The 27,724-nt window shown below is 45.5% G+C and overlaps 1 protein-coding gene across 3 annotated transcripts in view; it reads left to right on the top strand.

The window, feature by feature from the left end:
• The first annotated feature begins 339 nt into the window (after positions 1-339).
• Positions 340-27,724, top strand: part of LOC121168183 (vam6/Vps39-like protein) — a 45,649-nt gene continuing 18,264 nt past the window's right edge. Inside the window, exons 1-11 of one of the 3 annotated variants that reach the window (XM_040998062.1) lie at positions 340-567; positions 8,217-8,282; positions 13,091-13,123; positions 13,967-14,031; positions 14,355-14,397; positions 19,875-19,969; positions 20,394-20,492; positions 20,860-20,952; positions 23,581-23,764; positions 26,529-26,649; positions 26,761-26,881. In XM_040998062.1, the coding sequence (XP_040853996.1) occupies positions 495-567; positions 8,217-8,282; positions 13,091-13,123; positions 13,967-14,031; positions 14,355-14,397; positions 19,875-19,969; positions 20,394-20,492; positions 20,860-20,952; positions 23,581-23,764; positions 26,529-26,649; positions 26,761-26,881 (993 nt within the window). In that variant the 5' untranslated portion in view covers positions 340-494. The remainder of the gene's footprint in view (positions 568-8,216; positions 8,283-13,090; positions 13,124-13,966; positions 14,032-14,354; positions 14,398-19,874; positions 19,970-20,393; positions 20,493-20,859; positions 20,953-23,580; positions 23,765-26,528; positions 26,650-26,760; positions 26,882-27,724) is intronic. The other 2 variants (XM_040998060.1, XM_040998063.1) reach the window with 2 other exon arrangements.

Below are 27,724 nucleotides of genomic sequence, written 5' to 3'. Positions count from 1 at the left end.
AAGTTCACAAGAGATTGCTATTGCTTCTAGACTAGGGTTCCAATCTTTGAGAGCCAGTGGACTGCAGGATTAAATCTAAGAGACACTGCTAAATTTCCTACATGCCAGCTCTCCATGCCCAATCTGATACACAATCACAACCGCTCTTGAGATGAAAATTTCTTGCCTCCCTTCAAGCTCACAGCTGCTTGATTAAGGCACCACACGTTGAAGCTAGGTGCGGAGCGAAGGACAGATTCCTGCAGGATGCTTTGGGAGGCCGGGGGGAAGAGGCGTGGCTTGGCTGCGGAAGAGGCGTGGCTTGGCTGCGGAAGGGGCGGGCGCACCCGGAAGGAAGTCCGGTCTGGGCGATGGCGGTGTTGTTGCTGAAGGCCTTGTAGTGGCAGTGTCGGTAGTCGGATCCCCGTGTATCCCTAAGCCGGCCTCATTGGGGTCACAAGCCTACCGGACGCAACTCCGGGCGGGGCGGCAGCGGCGCCTCTCTCCTCGCCACCATGCACGACGCTTTCGAGCCCGTGCCGATTCTCGAAAAGCTGCCGCTGCAGATCGACTGTCTGGCTGCCTGGGGTGAGCCGAGGGGCGGCGGGGTAGAGGCCAGGTCAGCACGGGAGCTGCCTGGACGTGGGGCGAGGCCGAGCCGGTGGACAGGCGTCTGGCTGTGTGTGCTCGAGTAGGATGCTGGTCATCCGAGAGGAACCCGGATGAGGAAGGGCAGGGAGATGACCACCGGCAGTGGACAGTGCTGTGCCTGGGGCTGCTCGGGCCACCCGCAGCGACTTGGGCAGTTTAGGCATGTGTCATCTGCCCTTTCCTCTCTTGGAGTTTGAGCTTGCCTTATTACTTGTATGCTGTTTGGGCCATTTCGAGTCCCAAGAAGTGTGATTTGCCCCTTAGAGATGAAAAAAAAAGGGGGGATTTAGGCTTTCAGGGACCTGAACTTGTCCAAAGACTAGCGTTGTGTTTTCGTTTGGACGTGGCAGCAATTAGCACTGTGCTTTTCCTCCGCGTCTTGACCTTTACCTTCAGATTCCCACCTTCATGATCACTCATAAATCCACGTCTCAATCCCATAGGTAGCTCACATGGTTACTCTGAGTTCCTAACCTAGCCAGGAAAGAAGTGGATTGCTTTGTAGGCAAAGCGCCCGACTTCTCCAGCTCAATAGTTAGAAGAGCATCATCCTTGACTGACTAACTCCTACTGGGTCCTCTTGGGATTGGCTAGTGTGGAAAGCATGTCAGGCATCTCATCCCTCTGTCTAGTGTTCAGGTTCATAGCAAGTGGCTCAGAATATTTCATCAAATCTTTTTTAAAAATTTATTTATTTTTATTGGAAAGGCAGAGTTTTACAGAGAGAAGGAGAAACAGGAGAAGATCTGCTAGTGCACTTCCCAAGTGGCTGCAACAGTCAGAACTGAGCCAGTCCAAAGCCAGGAGCCAGGAGCTACTTTCAGCCAGGTTTCTTAACATGGATGCACCATCCCGAGGCTTTCCCAGGCCACAAGCAGGGAGCTCGATGGGAAGCTGGAGCGGCTGGGAGCAGAACAGGCTTCCATATGGATGTCAATACTTGAAGATAGAGGATTAGCCAGTTGAGTCCAGCACTGGCTCTACCTTTCATCATATCTTATCCTGAGTGGATGTCTGTGATGGCCTTGGAACCTCAGGGGTGGTTGGCATCCTGCTGTCTTTATCTATTGGCAGTGCTGTTCACTTACCCGTGTAAGGCTCTTCTGGCCTCTACTGTGAGATTGTTTTTTCTTTCTCCCTCCCTCACTTGCCTGCTTCCTCTTCTTCTTTTTTGGCTTCTTCCCCTTGACACACACACAACCCCTACTGGATTGCTTTCATTGCAGTCTGTGTAGTTATGAGCCTCTTGAAAATCACATGTACCCACTGAGTTCTCCTGGTTCTTTGGATTAAGAGAGAATCCTTCCCCCAGAAATACCAAGAAAACCTCCATTTTCTGCTGTGAAATGGTCTCAGTGAAAACCATAAATGAACAGAGAAGGAAAAAGACTATTACCAAATTAAGGGACCCAAGACTGCTTCATGAACTAGGTATCCAGTGCGTACGTGGTCTCTTTTCTCTGTGAGGGACAGGAGTACCACGGAGGTGTACCCTGGCCTCTGGGACACATGGCAGGGGACAAGACCGAGGAACAGATTTGTGAAATAGGAGAAGTGACAGTGGAGACATGCACCTTGGACAAATGTGTCCAGCTCAGCTGAGCATGGATGCTCCTGACAAGGCCGGGCGCTGCTGCGCACCAAGTTTGGCCTGGCTCATCTGAGCCATGACTTGGCAGGCAGCACATCAGTGCCTCTCAGACTCTCTCAGCAACTTTGTCCTACAGAGTCAAAATCCATCCTCCCTGTGCTTTGCAGGAATGCTGTTTTGAAATGACAGTCTTTTGGCCTACCTTGATGCAAGTAGCCAAGCAGGAGGAATGCCCTTTGGCTCCAGGAGTGATCCTGGGCTGCAGGAAGTCATTTGCTGCCTCCCGCCTCACTTTAGTTTCAGGTTTTCACAGCAGGCATTGCTGTTTCCAGTCATCACCTTTTTCATTTGCCTTGTGTGCTTTGCTGGAAAGTATGTTCTGGATCCTGCTGATGCAGAGCACAGGGCATTTGAGCAGGCAGGTATCTTAGAGAAGGTATGATCTGTTTTCTGAGAGGACACTGAGAGTGATTGTGTCTCTCTAAACCCCAAAGTTGAGGGATGAGGCTACCATTGTAGCACTTCTGTTTGAAGGCTGTGGGCCTGAAACAGTGCCTGATTGCACTCCAGCCAAACATGATTGTCCTGGTCCCACAGTTCAGCAGATAGCCACAAGTCTTGGCACACTTCTTGTTTTTTTCTCATCCCCTTATCTTGTGCCCAATCTATCAGCAAATCTTATCTGTGCTACCTCCAGAATAAGTTTGGATGCCAGTCATTTCTCTCCATCTGCAGGTTCATTACTCTTGAAACACAATGGGGAGTGTGTGTGATTATTTTTGTCTACTCGAAAGGAAATATAAGAGAGAGGGAGATAGGGAGGAATGTTAAGAAGTCTTCCATCTACTGGTTCACTCCCCAAATGCCCACAGTAGCTGAACCTGAGCCAGGTTGAAGCCAGGAGTCCAGACTGGGTCTGCCATTTGGGTTATGGGACCCAAGCACTTGTGTTATCCTTTGCTGCATCCCAGGATGCATTAGCAGGAAGGTGGATCAGAAGCAGAACTGGGACTCTAGCATGCAGCTTAATCCATTCTCACCACAGTTGTCTGCCCCACTATTACTATACTTAGCATTTGGGAGAATGAATGATCCAGCAAATGGGAGATTTGTCTAACTGCTGTCTTTTTTTTTTTTCCATTCTCTGCTTTTTGAATAAAATAACCAAGATTTTAAAAAGTTCCTTCAGAGCAGGAATTTTGTTTGGAGCACTGTTGTTTCTATAGTTTCTGGAACAGCTCTTGGCCCAGTGGGAATTCTTTAAATCTTTGTGTAATTAATAAATAATGACATTAATAGTAATGTCTCCTATTGGTTGAGAAATAGTCTATTATAGGCTTTTATGGGAAAATACAGCAACTCCATTTTATAGAAAAAGAGCCTGAGAATAGAGGATTTAAGGACTTTTTCTAGGATCAGTATCTAACAAGTCATGTCTGACTCTAGGACCTGGTTGCCAGACTTTAACATGTGTTCAAAGCCTGTGAACATGCAGACTGTGTGTTTGTGTATGTAATCGTAGAATGAAAATTTATTTCTGTTTGCCAAAGAAACTCTTGAAGGGTAAGCGAGAAGTTACTAAAGTGACTGATGATTGCCAGACTCCATCCTTTTTGGACCCAAGTATTGAAGCCATTAATTGTAACTTCCCAGGATGCACATTAGCAGGAAGCTGGATCCAAAGTAGAGAAGCTAGGACTTGAACGAGGCACTCTGAAAAGAGACGTGGGCATCCCAGAAGGTGCCTGAACGACTGCACCAAATACCTGTTCCAAAAATCATCTTAGATTATTAATGATCAGAAATTTGATTTATATTCTTATTTCTTTGTTTCAAAGGCAGAGTTACAGAGAGAGAGAGAGAGAGATCTTCCATCTACTGATTCACTTATGCAATTGGCTGGAGCTGGGTTTGTCTAAAGCCATAAGCCAGTAGCTTCTTCTGGGTCTCCCATGTGGTTGCATGGGCTGTAGGACTTAGGTTTCCCAGGTGTGTTAGCAATTAGCTGAATGGGAAGTGGAGCAGCTAGGATTTGAACCAGCATCCATGGCGGATGCTGGCACTGCAGTCTGTGGCTTTGCTCACTATGCCACAGTGTTAGCCTTGATTTTTAAAAAATTTATTAATTATGTTGCATTATGTGACACAGTTTCATAGGCTCTGGGATTCCCCCAACCCCTCCCCTTGCCCTCCCCCCATGGTGGATTTCTCCACCTTGTTACGGTATTACAGTTCAAATTCAGTCAAGATTCTTACTTTGCAAACTTATATGAAACATAGAGTCCAACATCTTATTGTCCAGATAAACTCAATGATTTTTTGGGAGACCATCTCTGGTCTGAAGGTAGAGCTGGCACAATATCATTCCGATCAATTAAAAGCCCCAACACAACATCAACAACAATTTACAGCATTATGGAATTAATTGACATGCTGTTGAGTAACCAGTGTGTTAAAAAAAAAACAAATGCAAGTTCTTAACCACATCCTGTGACTACTTCATTGACATTTCAATTTTAGTTTATATACAGAACTGGCTGCTATACACCTTAAAATGGCTATAGGGTACTATTCAGCTGTCTCGTGTCTATTTTCATTTTAGTATTTAGCAGTTTATAGTGTTGAAGCATAATTTTGCTGAACTTGGCAGATTTTAGGATAGTCTAAACTGGTTTATAACTCTAACAAGACTAGCCTTGATTTTTTTTTTTTAAGATTTTATTTTTATTGGAAAAGCAAATATACAGAGAGGAGAGACAGAGAGGAAGATCTTCCATCCAATGATTCACTCCCCAAGTGAGCGCAATGGCCAATGCTATGCCGATCCGAAGCCAGGAGCCTCTTCCGGGTCTCCCACGTGGGTGCAGGGTCCCAAAGCTTTGGGAAAGCTTTGCTTTCCCAGGCCACAGGCAGGGAGCTGGAAGGGAAGCTGGGCTGCCGGGATTAGAACCGGCGCCCATATGGGATCCCGGACGTGCAAGGTGAGGACCTTAACCACTTGCGCCACAGCCTTGATTTTTAATCTGAAAATACATTTTCATGAGGATGACAGCATTGTGGAGCTACTTTAAGATCCCTGACAGCCTAGTGGAAGAATTTGTGGAGAGAACCCAGATGAGGGTGACACATATGTCCCCAGACAGACTCTAAGGGAGGGCCCTTCCTGAGGTGCCATGTGAAGGAAAAACTCACAGACCTTGGCAAATATGGGAGGAGACTGAGGCTGTTAGAAGAAGAAAACAGGAACTGACACTAGTTTGGGGCTAAGAATGAAGAGGCAAGAATGAGGAAGATGATGAATGGCCTTTTGGTTTCAGATCTTTATGGGGATCTTTTAAGGGAATTTCTTTAAAAATTTATTTCATTATTTATATCTCAAATATCATTGGTTATGCTAAAAATCAACTTAGTATTACCAAATTTCTTAGCATCCTGATGTTTATAAGTAGAATTTCAACAGCGCAAACATCATGAAGTCAGCTTTTCCCTATGTTCTGCTCAAACATGTCTCCAGTATTCCGTTAAAGCTGGTTATTTAGGATTTCCACTTAGATCATTAAGAGCACTTGGTGATTTCATGTGTCCTGCTTTTCCTTTAAAATGCAAGAGGAAATAAAACAGAATCACTCTTTTTTTTTTTTTACTTTCTGGACAGTGAATGATATCCATGTAGAGAAATGTTCCTGTTGTAGATCCTGACCTGTTTTATTTGAAAAGTGCTTTCTGCTGCCTTACTCCCCTGAATGTCTGCAACAACTGGGACTCAGCTAAACCAAAGCCAGGATTATGGGACTCATGGAGATTTCACATGTGGGTGGCAGGGACCCGAGTACTTGAGTTACCACCTGCTGCCTCCCAAGGGGCATGTAAGTAGAAAGCTGAACTGTTAAGAGGAGCTAGGATTCAAATCCAGGCACTCCCATATGGGATGCAGGCACGCCAAGCAGCATCTTAGCAGTTAAGCCAAGTACCTACTCACCTACCCCCACACCTGAAAACTGTAGCTGTTACCTTTCAGACAATCTCTGACCAACACTTATTCTGTGACCACAAGATGTGTTAGGTAGTGAGTCAGGCAGCCTGGAGTCGGAATCCTTGCTTCACCACTTACTGCATCCCATATGAGTTCCCATTTGAGTCCCAGCTGCTGTGCTTCCAGTTCAGCTCTCTGCTAATGCATCTCTCTCTCTCTAATTTGCCTTATTCGGGTATAATTCATACATGCAGTTTACTCACATAAACTGAACAATTCAGTGATATTCAATACATTCATAGAGTTGTGCAACTGTACCACAGGCACTTTCGAGCACTTTTGTCACCTCAAAATGAAACCCAATATCCTTTGGCATTCATTTCTTATTTCCTTCCAAACCCCCTGCTCTAGGCAACCACTAGTCTCTGTTTCTCTGTGGAGTTGCCTCTTATTGGTCATTGCAGATAGAGGCAATGCATTGTTTTGTTTTAATTGCAAAGTCAGATATACACAGAGGAGGAGAGACAGAGAGGAAGGTATTCTGTCTGCTGATTCAGCTCCCAAGTGGCTGCAACAGCTGGAACTGAGCCAAACTGAAGCCAGGAGCCTGGAGCTTCTTCCAGGTCTCCCACACAGGTGCAGGGTCCCAGGGCTTTGGGCCATCCTCTGCTGCTTTCCCAAGCTACAAGCAGAGAGCTGGATGGGAAGCTGGGCTGCTGGGATTAGAGCCAGCGCCCATATGGGATCGCAGTGCGTTCATGGTGAGGACTTTTAGCTGCTAGGTTACCGTGCTGGACCCAAGGTAATGTTGTTTTTTTTAGTATGGCTTTGAATGTTTCCAGGCTCATCCCTGCTATACTGTGTACCAGCCATTCCTCCCTTTGAATAGCTGGCTGATATCCAGTCATCTGAGTGCCGCGGTTTGTTTATTCATTCTTCACTTGGACATGTGGGTTATTTCTCCCTTTTAGCTTTTACACATGACGCTGTGATGGACATCTGTGTACATGCTTTCTGTGCATATGTTTTCAGTTCTCTTGGGGAATTACCTGTGAGGGGAATTTCCAGGTTATATTATAAACTTGATGTGTCATATTTTAGGGGAAATCTGTTTTCCTAAAAATTTATCATTTTACATTCTTACCAGCAAGAATATGAGGACTCTAATTTTTTTTTATCAACACTTTTTAAAGCTTGCTCTGTTGCACATACTTTCCCTTAAGTAAAATCTTAAGATCTTCAAAGGATGTCTCCTACCTGTTTCTTCTAAGGTTAGACCCTTAATTTCATGTCTAAAAGATTCATTTTATGATTTTTGAAATTTTTACAATTATTCTTTTGAGCAAAATAAGGAAATACTTAGCAGTAAAAAATTTTTAACTTTATTATATCTTTGTGATAAGTTTAATTTTGAAGCAGTGAAGCTGGGGACTTTCTTTTATGCTCTAGTATGTGGAGCCCAATAACTGTAGCCTAGGGGTTATTTTTATTGGTTGGTTCACAGATATTTTATTCCTTCCTGCCTGTCTTCCATTCTCTCTCTGACTCTGTCTCTGTCTTCCTGTTTTTTGTTTTTTGTTTTTTCTCTTAAAAACAGAAAGCAGTTATTAGCTGATATATTGGCACCATGCCTACAGTGACTGGGGCTGGACCTGGGCCTGAGCCAGGGACTAGAAACTCAACATAGGTCTCCTATGTGGATGGCAGCAACCCAGTTGCTTGGGTTTTCACCCCAGGAGGTCTGCCTTAGCAGGAAGTTACAGTCAGGAGCCTGAGTCGGATATCAAAGCCAGATACTTTGATATGAGAAATGAGCACCTTTTTATTTGTTTTTATTTTAAAGATTATTTATTTATTTATTTGAAAGGCAGAGTAGAAATAGTGGTGCATATCTCTTCCATCTGCTGTGGTAAGCAACCTGTTTTTTTTCCTGACCCTTTGATTTCTCATGACAAGCCCCAGCTAAAAAGGTAAGTTTTAACCAAGCTAACTGACCCTTCTCACAAGTCTTTTCTTTTCCAGAGGAATGGCTTCTTGTTGGAACCAAACAAGGACATCTTCTTCTCTATAGGATTCGGAAGGATGTTGGTAAGTGGCAGATTTTCCAGGGATGAGAAAGAGATGGTTCATTTCCTCATGCCAAGAAGTTTTGGGATTAGCTGTCAGATCGGTGAAAAAATGATTATGGGATGGAGGGAACACAGGAAAACTATGGAGAAACGTGAGAATCTCAAGGTTGTGAGTTTTTCTGTCTTCTGCCTCCTGCTGCCTGGATGATGGGGCTCTGTGTTGCTCCCCTTCTAACTTTTTAGAAACTCACTACCAGTAACAGGAATATCTCTGATGGGGATTAGATTTCTGTAGAAATGCTGTGGTAGTAGGAAGCATGGCTAGAAACCGTTGACTTAGATGCTGTTAATGTGAGAGTGAACTGGCAAGAGAGGCCCTGCTAGGCTTGCAGCCGTTTTACTTCTCCGTGGCCCATGACTGGGAGCATGTCATTTTTGGTGTCAGTTTTCTCTTCTGTAAACTACCTGTCTGCCTGGCTACTTTGCCAGATGGGTGTGATCAGGAGCAATAATAATAGGCTTCAAAGGACTTTGCAAACTAGAGTTTAAATCAAAGGTGACTTTTAAAGATGTAAGGTAGAAAATAACTAATCTTTAAAATCGGTTATCCCTCTTTTTTTTTTAAGGATTTATTTATTTGTTTGAATGAATTATAGAAAGAAAGAGGGATTTTCCATCTGCTGGTTTACTCCCCAGAGGTGACAACAGGCTCAGGACTCAGGAGCTTCATCCAGTCTCTCATGTGGGTGGCAGGGGCGAATTACTTGGATCTCTTTTGCTGCTTTTCCCAAGCCGTAACAGAGACCTTGATCAGACGTGGAGCAGCCAGGACTAAAAGTAGCATCCATATGTGATGCTGGCACCACAAGTGGTAGCTTTAGTAGGACACAGCACTAGCTCCAAAATATGTTCTCTTAGAGTATGTCTTTAATTAGGGAAAAAAGGAGAAAAAGTTTCTTAATTTTATTTATATGCTTTCTGCATGGAAAACTAATGTGTTTGGCACTGTTCCCGGAATCATAGTCCATACAAATCTGTTGCCAGTTCCAGAGTAGGCTGAGCCCCATTGTCATTGGTCAGCTATGTTAGTCCTACAAAACCAGCAGCCTCACAGCTTTCAGCCCAGTTGTATTTGCAAAGTAACTTGCTTAAATGGAAGTAGAACCCTCTTTTTGGAAGCTGGAGTAAAAATGCCATGGAAAAAGAGGAAAGCCTTCCGGGATAGTTCTATAGTGGGACAAGCAGCAAAATCATAGAGCCAAACAAAGAATTGATTTCATTTCTAGGTTTTTCCAGTTTCCATTGAAGAATCAACAGCCTTGTTTTAAAAATGCTCCAAATGGTAAATATGCTAGGCTTTTCAGGCTATAGGATATCTCTGTTGTCTCCCCACAGCTCAGCCATGAAGGCTTAAAAGCAGTCCTTGAGGGCCCGGCGCGGTGGCGCAAGTGGTTAAAGGTCCTCGCCTTGCACGCCCGGGATCCCTTACGGGCGCCAGTTCTATCCCGGCAGCCCCGCTTCCCTTCCAGCTCCCTGCCTGTGGCCTGGGAAGGCAGTCGAGGACGGCCCAAAGCTTTGGGACCCTGCACCCGCGTGGGAGACCCGGAAGAGGCTCCTGGCTTTGGATCGGCATAGTATCGACCCGTTGCGGCTCACTTGGGGAGTGAATCATCGGATGGAAGATCTTCCTCTCTGTATTTCCTCTCTGAATATCCGCCTTTCCAATAAAAAATAATAAAAATAAATCTTTAAAAAAAAAAAAGCAGTCCTTGATAACAGGTAAATGAATGAAGAAGGCCATGTTCCATTATCTGATATTAAGCACACAGTGGCCTTGGTTTTGCTTGGATGATTCTTGGTTTAACTTTTTAGTACCCAGAGCTAGAATATTTGTATTCTGTGACATCTACCTGGTCAACAATTTTAGAAATTTTGAGTTTCTGATTGATTTAACTCAGCATTTTTAATCAATGTTTTTGTCTGCAATGGGCTCAAATCCAAGTGGTGAGGAATGGAAAACTAGATTATAAATTTGGATCTTTCAACACAGTGTAGACTCAAACTGGTGATGCTCATGTTAAGCGACTTGGATCCCTGGTCTAAGGAAGGGCTGGTTATTTCTTGTCCTGTGATTGATTCATCATGTGACCTCTGACAAGTTCATTTTTTCTGGGTCCCAGTTTTCCCCTGTTTAACTCGAATGGCTTAACTAACCAACACATCTTAGACAATAAAGCAGACTCTGATTGGAAACTGCACTTCTCCCTGTATTCTTAGGAAACAGGCTACTGCTCACTCCTCTCTGAACTGATGTGGCCCAGTAGTAGACCTGGGCCTCTGTGAATCAGTCCCAGGACTGAGTTGGTTTCTAGACTTGAGATTTTTGAGATAGGGCAGCAACTAGATTGTCTTTCTGAGGAAAGGGGGGGGAGTGACAGGTGTCAGAGAAAGAGTGGGACTAGGGGCTCTGCTGTCTGTTCTGATTTGAGCCAGCTGCCCTTGGCTTAGAAATGTCTGTAGGCTTCACCACTCTTCCAACAGAGGAGTTTTACTCCATGTTTTAGTCAAGAATGTTCTTGACAGAGGAGTAAAAATTACTAATTTAGTGCTATTTAGACCTGTGGTGACACATCTTTCTTTTTTATTTTTTAAGATCTATTCACTTATTTATTTATCTGAAAGGCAGATTTTACAGAGAGGGGGAGAGGGAAAGATAGAGAGAGAGAGAAAGGTCTTCCATCCTCTTCTTTGTTCCCCAAATGGCCACAATGTCCAGAGCTGGGCTGGTCTGGAACCTAGAGCCTCCTTGTTTCTCACACGCGTGCAGGGTCGCAAGGCATTGGGGCCAGCCTTCGTTGCTTTCCCTGGCCAGAGGCAAGGAGCTGGGTCAGAAGAGGAGCAGTTGGGACACGAACCAGCACCATATGAGATGTAGGATTAACCTGCCCTGTGGCCTGGACTTTTGTTTTTTTAATGTTTTTCCTTTTGCACTCTCTTTTCCTTTTTAAAAATATTTATTTATTTATTTTTGGAAAGGCAGATTTACGAAGAGAAAGATCATTCACCTTCTGGGTCACATCTTTTTACTGATTCAATGGGAGGTATACATGAAGCACTTGTGCTGGGTGCCAGGTGTGAGGTCTGGGGGCTGTGCTGGCAAGAAGGCCTTGTGCCGTTGTCTGAGTTACTTTTTCCTCATGGAGGATTGCGTTTGCTTGAAATTATGACTAACTGTTAGTTGTTTATTTGAAAAAGCAGAGTTACAGAGAGAGAGGGAGAGAGAAAGAAATCTTCCGTCAGCTGATTTGCTCCCCAAATGGCCCAAGCAGCTTAGGCTGAGCCAAACTGAAGCCAAGAGCTTCCTGCAGGTCTCCTACCATGGCTACAGTGTCCCAAACACTTGGGATATCTTCTACTGCTTTCCCAGGGAGCTGGATTAGAAGTGGAGCAGCCAGGACTTGAATCTGTGCCCACAAGGGGATGCCAGTATTGTAGGTGGCATTCTACCACAATGCTGAACTTTAGTTCTCGTAGTAAGCTAGACATTAAAAGAGTTTTGTGGGCCCAGCGTGGTAGCCTAGTGGCTAAGTCCTCGCCTTGCAGCTACCAGGATCTCATATGGGTTCTGGTTCGTGCTCTGGCTGTTCCACTCCCATCCATCTGATTCCATGCTGTGTGGGCTCAGAGCCAGGCTTTGGGCCACTCTGCATCAACATGCAGATTGTGTCTCTGGCTGCTCGCTAACTGCTTGGCCCCTCAGCCCCTAAGATATGGACTTGGAATAATAATACCTACTTCTTGAGAGGAACTGAGAGAACAGGAAATATTCGAGTTCTTCACGGGTGGGCATTTGGTGCGGTAGTTAAGACACTGCTTAGGGGCCCAGTGTGATAGCCTAGTAGTTAAATCCTTGCCTTACATCCACCAGGATCCCATATGGCTGCTTGTTCTAATCCCGGCTGCTCCACTTCCCATCCAGCTCCCTGCTTGGAGCTTGGGAAAGCAGTGGAGGACAGCTCAGGGCTTTGGGACCCTGTGCCCGTATAGGAGACCCAAGAAAGGGCTCTAGGCTCCTGGCTTCAGATCAGCTCAGTTCTGGCCATTAGGGCCACTGTCTCCTTCTCTATGTCTATCTGCCTTTCCAATATAAATAAATGAATAAATAAATCTTGAAAAATAAAAAGAGTACCTCAAAGTATACATGGAAAATTTGAATTAGAAGGTGAACTCATTTAATAAAAACATGGAGCATGAACGCATGTGTTAGGACCAGAAAGATGGTGAACAGCAACAACAAAAAGACACTGGTTAGGATGCCTGTGTCCCATATCAAAGTGCCAGGGTTAGCAAGTCCCAGCTGCACTTTTAATGACAGTTTCTTGCCGATGTGCACCCTGGGAGGCAGTAGGTGATGACTCGGGACTTTGATCGCTGTCACCCACGTGGGAGAATTCTGACTTCAGCCTGGCCCAGCCTCAGCTGCTGCAGGCCGTTTGGACGATGAACCAGTGGGTGGGAAGTATTTCCCTCTTTCCCCCCTTCTCTGTATCCCGCTCTCTGTATCTCTGCCTCATTTTTCCTCCTCCACTCCTCCTCCTCCTTTTTTTTCTTACTCTCTTTCCAGTTAAGAAAAGTAACCCCAAATTTGATACCTAGTTATTGACTAATGACAGCTACTGTTGTTTCTATGATCGTCATTCTTTTTTTTTCTTTTCTTTTCTTTTTACTTCTTTGGTAACTTTGAGAGTGACTATTTTGTCACCTCTGGCAAGGTTGATTCCATGTGCTTCTGTGGTAAATAAATATCTTCCCCCCCTTCTATAACAGTGCCGGCAGACGTGGCAGCACCTGGAAGTGGCAGTAAGTGTAGATGCCTTCCGTTGCCCAGCTCTGGAGCTGGGGTGGAGTGTTTGCTGTGCCTGCACAATGTAGGACATAGGGCAGTGCTGGGACTCTGTTGATCTCTGTCTGACAGCACTTCAACTCTTACATTAGATTATTGTGCTTTCCGCTTTTCCTGTGAACCCTTGACTGACAGACTTGTTGCATAGAATCGGGAGTTACAGGTTCACAAGTACCTTGCAGCTTGATTCAGCTTTGTGGAATCCTTTTTGCTGATGCTGAGTGAAGATAGGTGAAACTCGGGTTTGAAGTTGGAGTTGAATCGAAGCTGTTTGATCTAGTGGTTGAGATGCCGCTTAACCCACTCCTTTATCTCACCTTGGTGTGTCAGCTTTAGTGTCCATGCCTGCCTTCCAACTCAAGCTTCCTGCTAAGGTGGACACTAAAAGCCAGTGTGATGGCTCAAGTAGTTGGGTTTCTGCCACCTTGTGGAAGACCTAGATTGCGTTCTCACTTCCCAGCTTTGGCCTGGCCCAGCCCTCGCCACACTGAAGGAATGAGCCAGTGCATGGGAGCTCTCTGTATCGCCTCCTCTTTCTTCCTTCCCTTCCCCTTCTATCCTCTCTCTTTCTTTCCTTCCTCCTGTCTCCCTCTCAAATTAATATAATAATAGTGATAACAAAATTGAAGTTGAAGCACTTTACCATGCTCAGTAAAGCAGCTGCCTATTTTAGATCTGCAATTTCTAGTCTTGATAGGCAAATAATGAAGGTTGCTCTAAGAGAACAGTATTCTCACTGTGTTTAGTTTCTGTGCGTATTCCTGTGTTTGAAACTGTACTTGTTTATTTCTTCTCTCTAGGTTGCAACAGGTTTGAAGTGACACTTGAGAAATCCAATAAGAACTTCTCCAAAAAGATTCAGCAGGTAGGCAGTGATGGTGGTTTCACAAGAGTGTCATACTCATGGCACTCCCCCACCCCACCCCCAGTTGGAACTTTGGTAATGTTGCCTGTTAGTTGTTTGAGTCCTCTTCTCTGTACTTGATTTATGCAGGCCTCTTTTCCCCACCTGCCATGTGCCTGAGATCCTCTTTTCCAAAGAAGAAATTGTGACTGACATTAACAAGTCAGATCTTCAGAACTGGCACAGAGCTGTTAGTCTCTTTTTACTACTGTTCTTAAATGAATGTTTGCTAAGCTTTGTAAAAAAAGTGTCTAATTGGGCCTTATGATGTGCTGTTTTTCCAGATCCATGTGGTTTCCCAGTTTAAGATTCTGGTCAGCTTGTTAGGTAAGGAAAGGGGTTGCATTTGTATTTCATGTGTCAGAAAATAAAAGCTGTGACCCCCTCATTAACTCTGTAGTGATTAGTTTGTTAGTTACTTAGCACTGTACTAACATGTTTCAAACCACATGCAGCAGGATGCATGAGGATAAAAGACAACAGCATCGCTTATGAACTTGAACTCTACTCTGCAACAAGTTTATTTTTTTTCAAAGATTTATTTATTTTTATTGCAAAGTTAGACATACAGAGAGTAGCAGAAACGGAGTGGAAGATCTTTTGTCCATTGATTCATTCCCCAAGTGCGTGCAATGACTGGAGCTGCGCTGATGTGAAGCCAGGAGCCCAAAGCCTCTTCCAGGTCTCCCATGCGGGTGCAGGGTCCCAAGGCTTTGATCCGTCCTCAGCTGTTTTCCCAGGTCACAAGCAGGGAGCTGGATGGGAAACGGGGGCTGCCGGGACGTGAACCAGCACCCATATGGGATCCCTGTGGGTGCAAGGTGAGAACTTTAACCACTGAGCTATCGCGTTGGGCCCTGCAAGACGTTTCTATTCATATATTAAGCCCTACTCTTTGCAGAATGTAGACTAGACCTTGGAGTATCAAGTTCAGTGCAACATGGTTTCTGTCTGTGTTACTTGTGTTCTGATCATGAAGACTGAAATAAGTTAGTAATCATGATACAATATAGTGGCTTACAGTGAAGAGTTACAAAACGCATCGTGAGATCTTAGTAATGGGAAGGACTGAATTGTCTAGCGGATAACCAGAATTCAAGAGGAAGGGAGACATAGGCAGAGAGCAAACAATATGAGCAAAGGCCCTTCTGTCTGTCGTTCCTGGCGGCAAGTTGACTGGACCAGATTTAGGATACATGATGGAAAATGGTGGATAGTAGGTCAAAGACCAGACAGGGCCAGGCTATTCAGGATCTTGTTATAAAAGACATGGTTTTAGTGCCCATTGTGATGGCCTAGCAGCTGAAGTCCTCACCTTGAATGCGCTGGGATCCCGAATGGGTGTCGGTTCTAATCCCAGTAGCCCCGCTTCCCATTGGTTCCCTGCATGTGGCCTGGGAAAGCATTCAAGGACAGCCCAAGGCCTTGGCACCCTGCAACCGTGTGGGAAACCTGGAAGATGCTCCTGGCTCCTGGCTTCAGTTCGGTGTACCACTGGCCATTGCAGTCACTTGGGAAGTGATTCGTCAGATGGAAGATCTTCTTCTCTGTCCCTTCTCTTCTCTGTATATCTGACTTTGCAATAAAAATAAATGAATCTTTTTTTTAAAAAAAGCTATGGTTTTGTGAAGCACAACCGTGAGGCCTTTTCTTGACATGCAGAGGACTGGAAATTGACACACACTCTAGTCTTCAGCCCCAGGCCCAAATGGTAGGATCATTTTGAAGTCAGTTTGTAGGTTATCTAGGTGAACATTTAAGATAACTCAAATGGTCAAATGGTCATAATGAGAACTAGATGTAAAGGTGGTGTTTGTCCCAGGGGTTAAAGTGCTGCTGAGCGTGCTGTGTCCCACATTGGAGTGCCTACGTCCACTATCCAGCGTATTCCTGGATTGGGCTCCTGCTTTCCAACTTTGGCCTGACCCAGCTCCAGCCGTTGAGGGCATTTGGGGAGTGAAGCAGCAAAAAAAAAAGAGCTCAATGAAATAAATAAATCTGTAAATAAATCTTTGCTGTGGGTTTGGACACAATTGTAGATTTCCTTTTCATTGGAAACTTATACAAGCATTATGCTACAGATCTTCAACGTGTAAATGTACTTTGGAAGTGGAAGAATTTTTTTTATCCTGGATAGGGTAGATTTATTAATTTTTTTTTACAGGCTTTAAAATTTTTTTTATTCACATTTTTTTTTTAATTCTTGCATAGTTGATTAGGGTACAAAGAGTCAAGGGCTACAGGAAAGTGGGTAAGACCATTGTTTACACACTAATATCATCACTTTTTTTCCTGTATCTAGGGTCAGGGGAGAAACAAAGAGAGAAGCCCCACCCAGCCTCCCACCCATCCCAGGTCCCCGATGTGGGGCACACTCTGAGGGTCCTGTTCAAGCAGTTTTGATAGTTCAACAGTTCTGAATTGCTGCTAGTCTTGCCATTTCAAGCACAATGAAATCTGTTTACAATCCTCTGGCTGACATAGTCTATTCATGGTTGGGGTTCTGAGACCAGCAGTTCAGTTGGAGGGATCTCCAATAAAACTTCATCTGAGGTGATCCCAGACTTGATTCTTATGTGTGCTTGCCAGTACAGGGTCCGGCACTATCCGTCAACCCAATCAGCTTATATACATGCTGGTCCTTGCAATTGCTAGGTCATTTCTGTTTCCAGCCCTGTCTTCCGCATGAGCCAGTGGTTGTTGCAGTCCAGCCCAATCCTGCCCACTTCATACTCGGCCCTCACGCAAACCAGTGGGAGCTGCAGCCTAGTTGGGGCAACTCCCATAACCCCCACCAGGCCTGCCCCCTACCCTGGTTCCCATGCTTGCCAGTATGTACCACAGACTTGTTCAGTCTGTCCCACATCCCATTTAGCTCTCGTACATGTCAATGGGCATTGAAGCCTAGTTCAACCCAACTAACCCTACTTTTCAGCCCACACACATACTGGCAGGCTCCTTTCTGTCTAGCCACCCTTGCCCTTGTCCTGGTTTTCATGCTTCCCGGTGGGAGTGGTACCCAAGAGGGAGGTGTCCACTATTTCCCTGCTAGGCTATTCCCACTCCCAGATTATGCACTCTCCAGGTGGTTCTGGCATTTGACTTAACAAAATTAGCTCCTAGTGCCAGCCTCTGCCAGCTGATGCTGTGGCAAAGCCCAACCAACCCACACCCACTCTAATTTTTTCTTGCACCAGTCAGATCAGGCAGCCCAACCAGGCTTTTTCCTGATCTAGCTCACATGAGGCCCACAGGTGTTGCAGCCCTGCCTGGTCTGGTCTGTCCCCATCCCAACTCATGTTCTCCAGTGGGAGTGGTTGTCCAGCAGGGGAGCCCACATTCCCCCTGCCGGCTTTGCCCCCTCCCTCCCTGGTTCTCACGTGTGCTGTTTGGGCACTGCGGCCACATCTGGTATGGCTCACCTCACCTTGGCATTCTGTAATGTGCACTGGTTTGTGTCACAACTGAACCTGGCCTGACCCACACTCTATTCTGGTGCTCAGATTCGCCAGTGGGTGATGTGAACGGGTTCAGCCTTCTCCTATGCCAAATGTATGACGGTGGGTATCTTTCTCTGGCCTGGTCTGGGTTGCTCCCTATCATTGTTCTTGTGCTCACCTGCAGGGACTGTGTCCCAACAGAGAAGTTTCCCAAGCTCTTCCATCAGAACCTCTCCCTATGCCAGATCTTGTGCATATTGGTGGGTCCATGGGCCAGCCCTCCTTGCTGGCCTTCAATCCATTCTGGTTCTTACTGTTGCATATTTCACCCCAGTCAAGGCTTGTCCATACCCAGACACTGCTCACACATGGCTCATTAGGGGCAGAGGCCTAGCCTAGTTCATCCTACATCTACCCAGGTTCTCCAGAGCACCAGATGGTGCTGGTGTCTAGCCCAGCTAGGTGTACCCAGCCCCAGTTCACACTTGTGCCAAGGGAGATTGCAGCCATATCCAGACCAGAATGCAGCCCCCACTCTGGCCCCCGCACTCTTCCGTGGGAACCCCAGCCCAGCAAGGGTGTACTCTCACAGCTCCCCAACCCAGCCTATTCCCAGCCCTAGATTACACGTGTGCCAGTGGTTGCTCTGACCCAGTTGGCTTAGTCCCTCACCTGTCTCAGCCTTTGCCTTCGATGCTGTGGCCTAATATCCCTGGCTCATGCAGACTAGTTGGTGTAAGAGCCTAGTTTGGCATGACCTGTGCTCCATCCTGATTTCTGTTCTTCCTTGTGAGTTGAGGTTTGCTCAGCCCTGCCCGATCTGCCCCCTTCCAGTTGTAGCTCAGCCCACCCCACATCCCATTTTAGGATGCACATTTGTGTACTACTGCCTTGACCTGACCAGACTGTTGTCAGTTCCTTTACCCATAAGTGATGGCAGGTTCGATGGCCACATGTAGCTCAGCCCATCGCCACCCCAGCTCGTGAGCTAACCAGCGGGACTTGTATTTCCACAGGGTTGGGCCCACACTTCCCCCACAGAATCTACCCCCGGACCTGGTTCTCTCGTATGCTGGTTAGTGTCTTGACCCTGCCAAGTGTGACCCATCCACTGTTCCACCACTCAGTCAGGTACTGGTACCTAGCCCTGCCAGATGGGCCCCCATCCATAGCTTTCTTGTGGACTGGCGTGTGGCAGTCAGTGATGGTCTGTCTACGCTAACGGCCCATCTCAGGATTCCCATCTGGGCTGGTGAATCAGTCTGGCCCAAATAGATCTTATGGACTCTCTCTTCCAAACCACCAGGTCTCAGTCCCCACACTTGCCAGAAAGTTCTGTGACTCCGTTGCTGTGAATCACCCAGAATTCATTCCTCATCTACACTCACATTAGCCTTAGCAATGGGTGTCTCTGGGCAGCAATTACATGTCCTAAAAACCCCAAAGCTTGCCACTGGGCAGCGAGCTCACCAGGTGGTGCGAGGCTGCCCAAACCTAGGACTGCCACACTGCACACTGCAGCTGCCACACTGCAGGGAACTGCTTTTGCCCCAACCCCACAGCTGAACACTATTTTTATTTATATTTGAAAGGCAGATATTCAGGGAAGAGGAGGGACAGAGAGGAAGATCTTCCGTCCATTGATTCATTCCCCAAGCGGCTGCAATGGCCAGAGCTGAGCCAATCTGAAGCCAGGAACCTGGAGCGTCTTTTGGGTCTCCCACACAGGTGCAGGGTCCCAAGGCTTTGGGCTGTCCTCAGCTGCTTTCCCAAGCCACAAGCAGGGAGCTGGATAGGAAGAGGGGCCACTGGTATTAGTACCGACGCCCATATGGGATCCTGGAGCGAACAAGGCAAGGACTTTAACCTCTAGGCTAGGCTACTGTGCCAGGCCCAGACAGGGTAGATTTTTTTTTTGTAATTATTTCATTTTGATAATCTTTAATAGTTGATTAGGGCACAAAGGGCCAAGAACTACAGGAAAGTGGGTAAATCCATTGTTTCCACATTCTCTCTCTGTTGCTCTTTTTTCCCTGTATCTGGGGTTTGGGGGGGGGGTGGAATAAAGGGACAAGCCCCACCCAGCCTCCCACAAGGGTAGATTTTTAAGGTATAAAATACTTAAGTTCAGAAGACTAGATAACCTCTTAAATATTTATCCCAGAATGAATCGCTGTTGGCAAAACATAGGGTCTGTCTTTAACCAGTATGCGCCCTTTGGTTCTTTTAAAACCAGATGCACTCCAGTGTGGGACACAACATCTTCACCAGTATCTTGACCTCAAAGTTAACACCACTTCACAGTTACTTCTTTTTTTTTCATTACTGATATTTAGTAATGATATTTTATCTCCTCCCAAACAGAAAACAACATCTATGTCCATGACCTGTTGACATTTCAGCAAATCACTACGGTTTCCAAGGCGAAGGGAGCATCACTGTTCACTTGTGACCTCCAGGTAAGTGTGTGCAAGGTGAGACATGGCTGTGTGTTGTACTCTGTGCCATCTTCACGCCTTGCATTGGAAGGGAAGGATAACAGTGACAAGCCCCGCCCAATAGGGACTCCAAATGGACATTTGCCGTTGGGTTATGTTAGAGAAATTCTCCCCTTGTGTGTCATGTGAAGCTGATGTATCCTCATATCCTGTGTGCATGCGAGTGAGAGTAGCACATGGCCTGAGGCAGGGAGCAAGAAAAAGGGTAGAGATGCTTGGCATGCACAAGATGGTGGTGGGAAGGTGTTCCTGGCAGCCTGACTTTGTACTCAGAGGATTTTCCATTTGGTCCTATTGCAAGCAAGGACCCAACCCGCCCCGCCCTACTGTCAGGTATGGCATCCTCATGTGCCCTTCCTCATCTGCTTGCGATGTCTCTTGCCAGCACACAGACACCGGTGAGGAGGTGCTACGGATGTGTGTGGCCGTGAAAAAGAAGCTGCAGCTCTACTTCTGGAAGGACAGGGAGTTTCATGAATTGCAGGTCAGTCCCATTGGGTCCAGCCTCTGACTTGGGTGGAACTACTGCTGTGCTTGGCCCACAGCCCACTAAGCTACAGGGAAGTTTGGGAGTCTAGCTGTATCCATATACAGATATCCTGGTAGGAAACCAGCATCTGTTTGAGATCCCTTGGGCCCATTCTGTGTCCACCGGAGACTTGTTTGTTTCAAAAGGAGTGTTCACCTTTCCCAAGTGGACCAGTTCATGTGTGACATGTTTTTGTTAGAGCTGCCTCCCTAGCCTCATGCTTGGAGAGTTGCCCTGCGATGAGAGGGGAAGGTGGTTTTGCAGAGTTGTGACTTTTTGCTTCCAGTGTGTTTTCAGTTGAACTCTTGCTGTCTTTCTTCAGGGGGACTTCAGTGTACCAGATGTGCCCAAGTCCATGGCATGGTGTGAAAATTCCATCTGTGTGGGCTTCAAGAGAGACTACTACTTGATACGGGTAAAAGCTTAGCATCTTGCAGGCATTCTCAGTTTACCTTGGGGAAATGATTCTGTCTCATGGGGAAATGAGTTTGTCTCAGGGAGAAGATAATGTCATGAACTGTGCTTCAGGAGATGCGCTTTGGCATTACAGGACGTTTGCTATTGAGATTACTATTTTTTTTTTCTGTCTGCATTTTCCATGAATAAAGTATCTGTGTGACTTAAGCCAGATAAAGTAGCCTTGAGTTCTGTAGCTGATGACTTAGTCTCATCAAGTAAGTGTTAGAACAGGTCATCTATACCAGTTCTTTGTCCAACGGCATTCTCAGTGGCCTGCTGCTTCCAGGTTCAGTGCTCAGGAATTGTAAACTAATGTTAGTACTAACACAAATATTTTTAAGACTTTGTGTCTTTTGCCCCCTCGCTATTACAAGTCTTTTATTATACATATACTACAAATTATTTTTATGTTTATTTCAAAAGCCACATATGAGGGCAGGTGTCATGGGAGTAACAGGTTAAGCTACTTACAATGCTGGCATCCCATATGAGCATTGGTTCAACTCCCAGCTGTTGTACTGCCAATCTAGCTCCCTGCCAATGGCCTGGAAAAAGCAATGAAAGATATCCCAAATGTTTGGGACCCTGCCACCCGTGTGGGAGCCCTGGAAGTAGCTCCTAGCTTCTGGAATTGGCCTGGCCCAATCCCAGCCATTGTGTCCATCTGGGGAGTAATCTAGTGATGGATGAAGATTTGTCTGTCTCTCTCTCTTTAACTCTGACTTTCAAATAATTAAATTTTTTTAAGCTACATGTATTTTTTTTTATAGAGAATAAGGAGATACAGAAAATAATAATCTCCCCAACAGGAAATAATCACTGTTAACCCTTTTGGCATATGTCCTTCCAGTTTGTTTATACAAATATGATACTCAATGTTCACACACATCAGACAGATTGCTTTGTAGTTTGCTTTTCCTCTTAACCTAAGTGCTCGGTATCTGTGACATTATTAATTCTCCTTCCAGTGTGCACACTGTATGTGGACTGGATAGCTCCAGCCACTCATTTCCTGGAGTAATCTGAATCATGGCTTCCTCACCCTCTCTCCCATCCAGACTTGGCAATTTGGCAAGCGTTTCTGTCCACCCGCCTACTCTGCTATCATGTGCTCTTAGTAACACATTTGTTCCAATCTTGTGGTTGGACCCTCTTTACTTACATCATGATTCCTGGAGGTGTCCCTGCTGTCAGCTAACTCAAAGTGCAGTGTGACATGCAGGTGTTGACACAAGTCCACCAGGGCAGGAGATAGAGCCAAGGTTGCAGTCTATTCTCAGTGCCCTGACTCCCAAGGAGGCTGCCATCTCCTTGTTGAGGGCGGGGTCTTCACCCAGTGAAAATTCTACTTTAGGACCAGGCAATTCAGTAAAATTACAGTAAAAATCATTCTTTTTGGTGTCAAGTTCCATGTTTTTGACCAGTGTCTAGAGTTAACATAGCTAACCCTGCAGTCAAGATTCAGGACAATTTTATCACCCCCTGAAATTCTCCCTCATCCTCTGCTTTTCAAGTCCTGCCCTTCCTCCTACTCCCAAGTCTCTGGTAACCACTGATTGAATTTTTAATGATTTTATCTGTTTGAAAAAGCACCAAAGAGGGAGAGACAAGAGAGAGCGAGTTTCCATCTGCTGCTTAACTCCCTAAATGGCTACAATAGCCAGAGCTCTACCAGGTCAAAGCCGGGTGCCAGGAACTCCATTTCCGTTCTCCCACTTGAATGGCAGGATCTCAATTACTTGGGCCTTTTCCCACTGCCCTCCAAGCACTCATTAGGAAGGAGATGTATTGGAAACCAAGCAACCAGGATTCAAACCAGTGCTGCAGTGTAGAGTGCCAGCATTCTAAGTGGCGGCTTAACTTCCTACACCGTAACACTGGCCCTTAGTTGATTCTTCCTATCTTATGATTCTATTTTTTTCCAGAATGTTATGTAAATGGATTCACACTTAGCAGAATACATTTGAGTTTCATCCATGTCATTGTGTATAAATAAATAAGTTATTTTTTAATGGCTATATGTGGTAGTCTGTGTGGTATGCATGTGCCACAGTTTGTTTAGCAATTCATGAGATACCATGTAAGATTGTTTCTGATTTGCAGTAATTATGAATGAAATCTGCTATAAATGTCAACAGATGTTTCTGTAGACTTAAGTTTTCATTTCTTTGGGTGGGCAAATACCCAGGAATGGGATTGCAATGTCATGTGGAAGTGTCTATAACTTTTAATAATCCAGCAAATTATTAGAAACCCTATGATGTTTCTAACAATGGTGTTTTAAAATGGCCATACTGTTGTACATTCCCTTCAGTAGTGAATGGGAATCCCAGCTGCTCTGCATTCTCCGCTGCACTTGGCATTGTCATTTGCCAGGTCAGGTTCTGTTGTCTCTGTTAGAAACAAAGAGAGCAGGTTTTTTATTGTGGTAACAAGGTTTTTCATGACAAGCTCAGAGGTATTTCCTATTTCAAACCAAACATATGGGCTTCTCTAGGCTTGTGGTTTCATCTGGGTTTTTCCAGGCCTTGTTCATGACCCTGGCCTGGGAATATTGGTTGACTTGCTGTGTGTCTTCCTGTAGGTGGACGGAAAGGGGTCCATCAAAGAGCTCTTTCCAACAGGAAAACAGCTGGAGCCCTTAGTTGCACCCCTGGCGGACAGAAAAGTGGCCGTGGGTCAGGATGATCTCACCGTGGTGCTCAATGAGGAGGGGACCTGCACACAGAAATGTGCCCTGAACTGGACAGACATCCCCGTGGCCATGGGTGAGGCCCCAGGAACCACTGGTCCTCCCCACAGAATGGAATCCCCTTGCCAGACTCTGCAGACAGCTTTACCATGTGTCATTCACTGTCAGTTCCCAGTATTTTAAGGGGATGATTTTTTTATGGTCATTGAATGTTTTTTAACTTTTTTTTTTTAATAATCTTACTTAGTTGATTAGGGTACAAAGGGTCAAGGACTACAGGAAAGTGGGTAAGACCATTGTTTCCACACTAACATCATCACTTTTTTTTCCTGTATCTAGGGTCAGGGGAGAAACAAAGGGAGAAGCCACATCCAGCATCCCACCCAGCCCAGGTCCCCGATGTGGGGCGCACTCTGAGGGTCCTGCTCAAGCAGTTTTGATAGTTCAACAATTCTGGATTGCTGCCAATCTCATCGTCTAAGCACGATGAAATCTATTAACAATCCACTGGGGTTCTGAGATCCGCAGTTCATTTGGAGGGATCTCCAATGAAACTTCATCTGAGGTGATCCCAGACTTGATTCTTATGTGCTTGCCAGTACAGGGTCCAGCACCGTCCGTCACCCCAGTCAGCTTATGCTGCTATTTTTACTTCTACTTTCTTTTTAGGGATTAATCATGTCCTCTGCCAAATAGACTTCACTTAGATATTAGTGGAAATTCTTTATTTATTCCTATAATGTATAGAAGTAAGTATTGAATGGACTTTTATAAAAAGAGATATTTGAAAAACATAGGGGCAGAAGGGAGACAGATCTTTTGTCCTGTGGTTCACTCCCCGTACATATCAACAACAGCTGAGACTGAGCCAGGCCAAAGCCAGTAGCTGAGAACTCCATTGAGATCTCGATCTCCCATATAACTGGCAGGAACCCAAGTACTTGGGTCATTTTCCGCTACCTTCCTAGCCCTGTTAGGAGCCAGATGAGAAGCAGAGCAACCCAGACTCGAACCATTGTTCCAATATTCAGTGCTGGTGTTGCAGGCAACAGCCTAACCCACTGTGCCACAATGATTGCTCTTGTTTTTATAGTTTAGAGACAGATTTATGTGGGTGTCAGAGATTGGTGGATTGGACAGTGAGATGGCCACCATAGGGTTTCTAATCACAGATTTCCTTCTTTTCTTTTTTTTTTTCAGATTAAATTAGACTTTTTCAGGTTGTCCAGATTTTATCAAGGGGAAAGAAATCTTATGTTTTTAAAAAAGATGAATTTGTTTAAAATGTAGCAGGAGAGAGATATAAACTGCCATCCTGTGGGTTACTCCCCAAATGGCCACAACAGGCAGGACTGGTCCAGGCTGCAGCCAGGAGACAGGAGTTCTGTCTGGATTTCCCACACGGGTGTCAGGGACTCACACACTTGAGCCACCTTCTGCTCCCTTCTAAGGCTTCTTGGTAGGAAGCTGATTCAGAAGTGGAGCTAGTTCAAACCTGGGGTGTTGTAAGTAGCAGGTTCACCCTCCACTGCAATACTGGTATCCCCTCTGGGTGTAAGTTTGAGTCCTAGCTGCTCTACTTCTGATGCAGCTCCTTGTTAGTGTTCTGGGAAGAGCAGTGGAATATGGCCCTGAACCTATTTGGGAGGCTTAGGTGGAGTCTCTGGCTCCTGACCCAGACCTGCTCCTTACAACCATTTAGGGAATGAACCAGTGATGGAAGATAGATTTCTCTTTTGCTACCTACTCTGTAAGTCTACCTTTCAGATAAATAGATAAATGTTTAAAAAAATAAATTGTACTAACTTTTCTAAATCATACCAACAATGAAAAGAAAATCAAATATCCAATACAAAGCAGCATACAGTTTTTTTTTTAAAGATTTATTTTTATTATTTTTTCATTGGAAAGGCGGATATACAGAGAGGAGAGACAGAGAGGAAGATCTTCCGTCCGATGATTCACTCCCCAAGTGAGTGCAACGACCGATACTATGCCGGTCCGAAGCCAGGAGCCTCTTCCGGGTCTCCCACACGGGTGCAGGGTCCCAAAGCCTTGGGCCGTCCTCGACTGCTTTCCCAGGCCACAGGCAGGGAGCTGGAAGGGAAGCGGGGCTGCCGGGATTAGAACCGGTGCCCATATGAGATCCCGGGCATGCAAGGCGAGGACTTTAACCACTGCACCACCGCGCCGGGCCTGCAGCATACAGTTTTTAAAAAGATTTATTTTTTTTAGAAAATCGGATATATAGAGAGAAGGAGAGACAGAGATGAAGATCTTTCATTCATTGATTCACTTCCCAAGTGGATAGAACTCTGCATCTCTTCCCTGTGAAAACCCACAACAGGAACATAAGCTAAAAATAAGGAGTGCTTACAATCATTTTAGGGGAAATCAAAATAGAAGTTGCTTTACTCTTTCCCTTTGTAGGAGAAATGAAAGAGTTTTTGGTTTTTTTTTTTAACTTCTTTATCTGGCTCTTTCACTATTGCCTTGTTGACAGTAGCTGTAGTCAACATTGCTGTGGCCTGGCTTTGTGATGTGCTTAGAAAGCAGGTGACACTTCCATCCATCCTTAAAGCTTACAGTCAGGTCACTGTCTGCAAAGCTGGATGTTTCTCTTCTGTACAAATTTCTTTTCCTCATCACTCTGGCAAAGCATCTGTTTTTTTTTTTTTTTTTTCCTGTTCTCTGTCACAGCATCAGATCCTGGCTTGGTGATGGGCTAGTGGGCTCTTAGGAGATCCATGTACATGGCGGTTGGATGGGCGACTTAGGCATCTCCCAAGCCCGGAGTCCCAGAGCACTCAAACCACTCAACCTGTTCCTCTCTCACACAGAGCACCAGCCTCCTTACATCATTGCGGTATTGCCTCGCTATGTGGAGATCCGAACGTTCGAGCCGAGGCTTCTGGTACAGAGCATTGAGTTGCAAAGGCCCCGTTTCATCACCTCAGGGGGGTAAGGCATTTCCTTGTTTACTGTGACTGCCATATTAGCCCAAAGCTTTCATGGCACATGTCATTCATAAAGGCCCTGCTCTTCTGCTAATACACTCACTCCTGCTTCCAGATCAAACATTATCTACGTGGCCAGCAATCATTTTGTTTGGAGACTCATTCCTGTCCCCATGGCCACTCAAATCCAGCAGCTTCTCCAGGACAAGCAGTTTGAATTGGCCCTGCAGCTTGCTGTAAGTTTGTCTTGACTCTGATATTTGGGTAGGAAACTTCTGTTTACTAAAGTTAGGGGAGTTTTTGCAAATATTCATACTTACTTTAGACTAGAAGAAATACACAGCAGAATGTCAGTGACCTGTCTGTACCACTGTACAGACACATGTAGACCTGCCATGGCTGTCCTGGAGCCACTTGGGTCACCACACTTAGCCTGCACCCACACATTTCTGGTTGTTGCTGCCTCTAATGTTGGCATGGGGTGGTGTTGGCGAGATAGTGTTAACTTTGCTCCTGTCCCAGCAGTGCTGCCATGCCAAAAACTGACCAGAAGGCTGACTTCAGGGTCTGTGGCATTCCTAGAACATCCTGCATGATGCTTGTTGTCATGTATAGAAGATGGGTTTGACGTTAGAAAACAACTGAGAGGGCCTGGTGCTGTGGCCTAGTGGCTAAAGTCCTCTCCTTACATGCACCAGCATCCCATATGGGCACTGGTTCGTGTTCCGGCTGCTCCACTTCCCATCCAGTTCCCTGCTTGTGGCCTAGGAAAGTAGAGGAGGAGAGCCCAAAGCCTTGAGACCTGCACCCATGCAGGAAATCCAGAAGCTCCTGGCTCCTGGCTTTGGATCCGCTCAGCTCCGGCCTTTGCAGCTACTTGGAGAGTAAACCAACAGATAGAAGATCTTTCTCTCTGTCTTACCTCTCAATAAACTTGACTTTCCAATAAAAATAAATAAATATATTTTTTAAAAAGGCTATGCCATTTGTAACTCTTTTTCTTTCTTTTTTAGACTTATATACTATAGATCTGAAAGGCACATTTACAGAAAAGAGAGGTCTTTATTTTCTGGTTCACT

Source organism: Ochotona curzoniae, unplaced genomic scaffold, assembly GCF_017591425.1.
Source record: "Ochotona curzoniae isolate NIBS_2020 unplaced genomic scaffold, NIBS_Ocur_1.0 patch75, whole genome shotgun sequence".
Classification (NCBI taxonomy): Eukaryota; Metazoa; Chordata; class Mammalia; order Lagomorpha; family Ochotonidae; genus Ochotona; species Ochotona curzoniae.
Note: the sequence above shows the minus strand (reverse complement) of the source record. Positions and strands in the feature narration are given on the sequence as shown.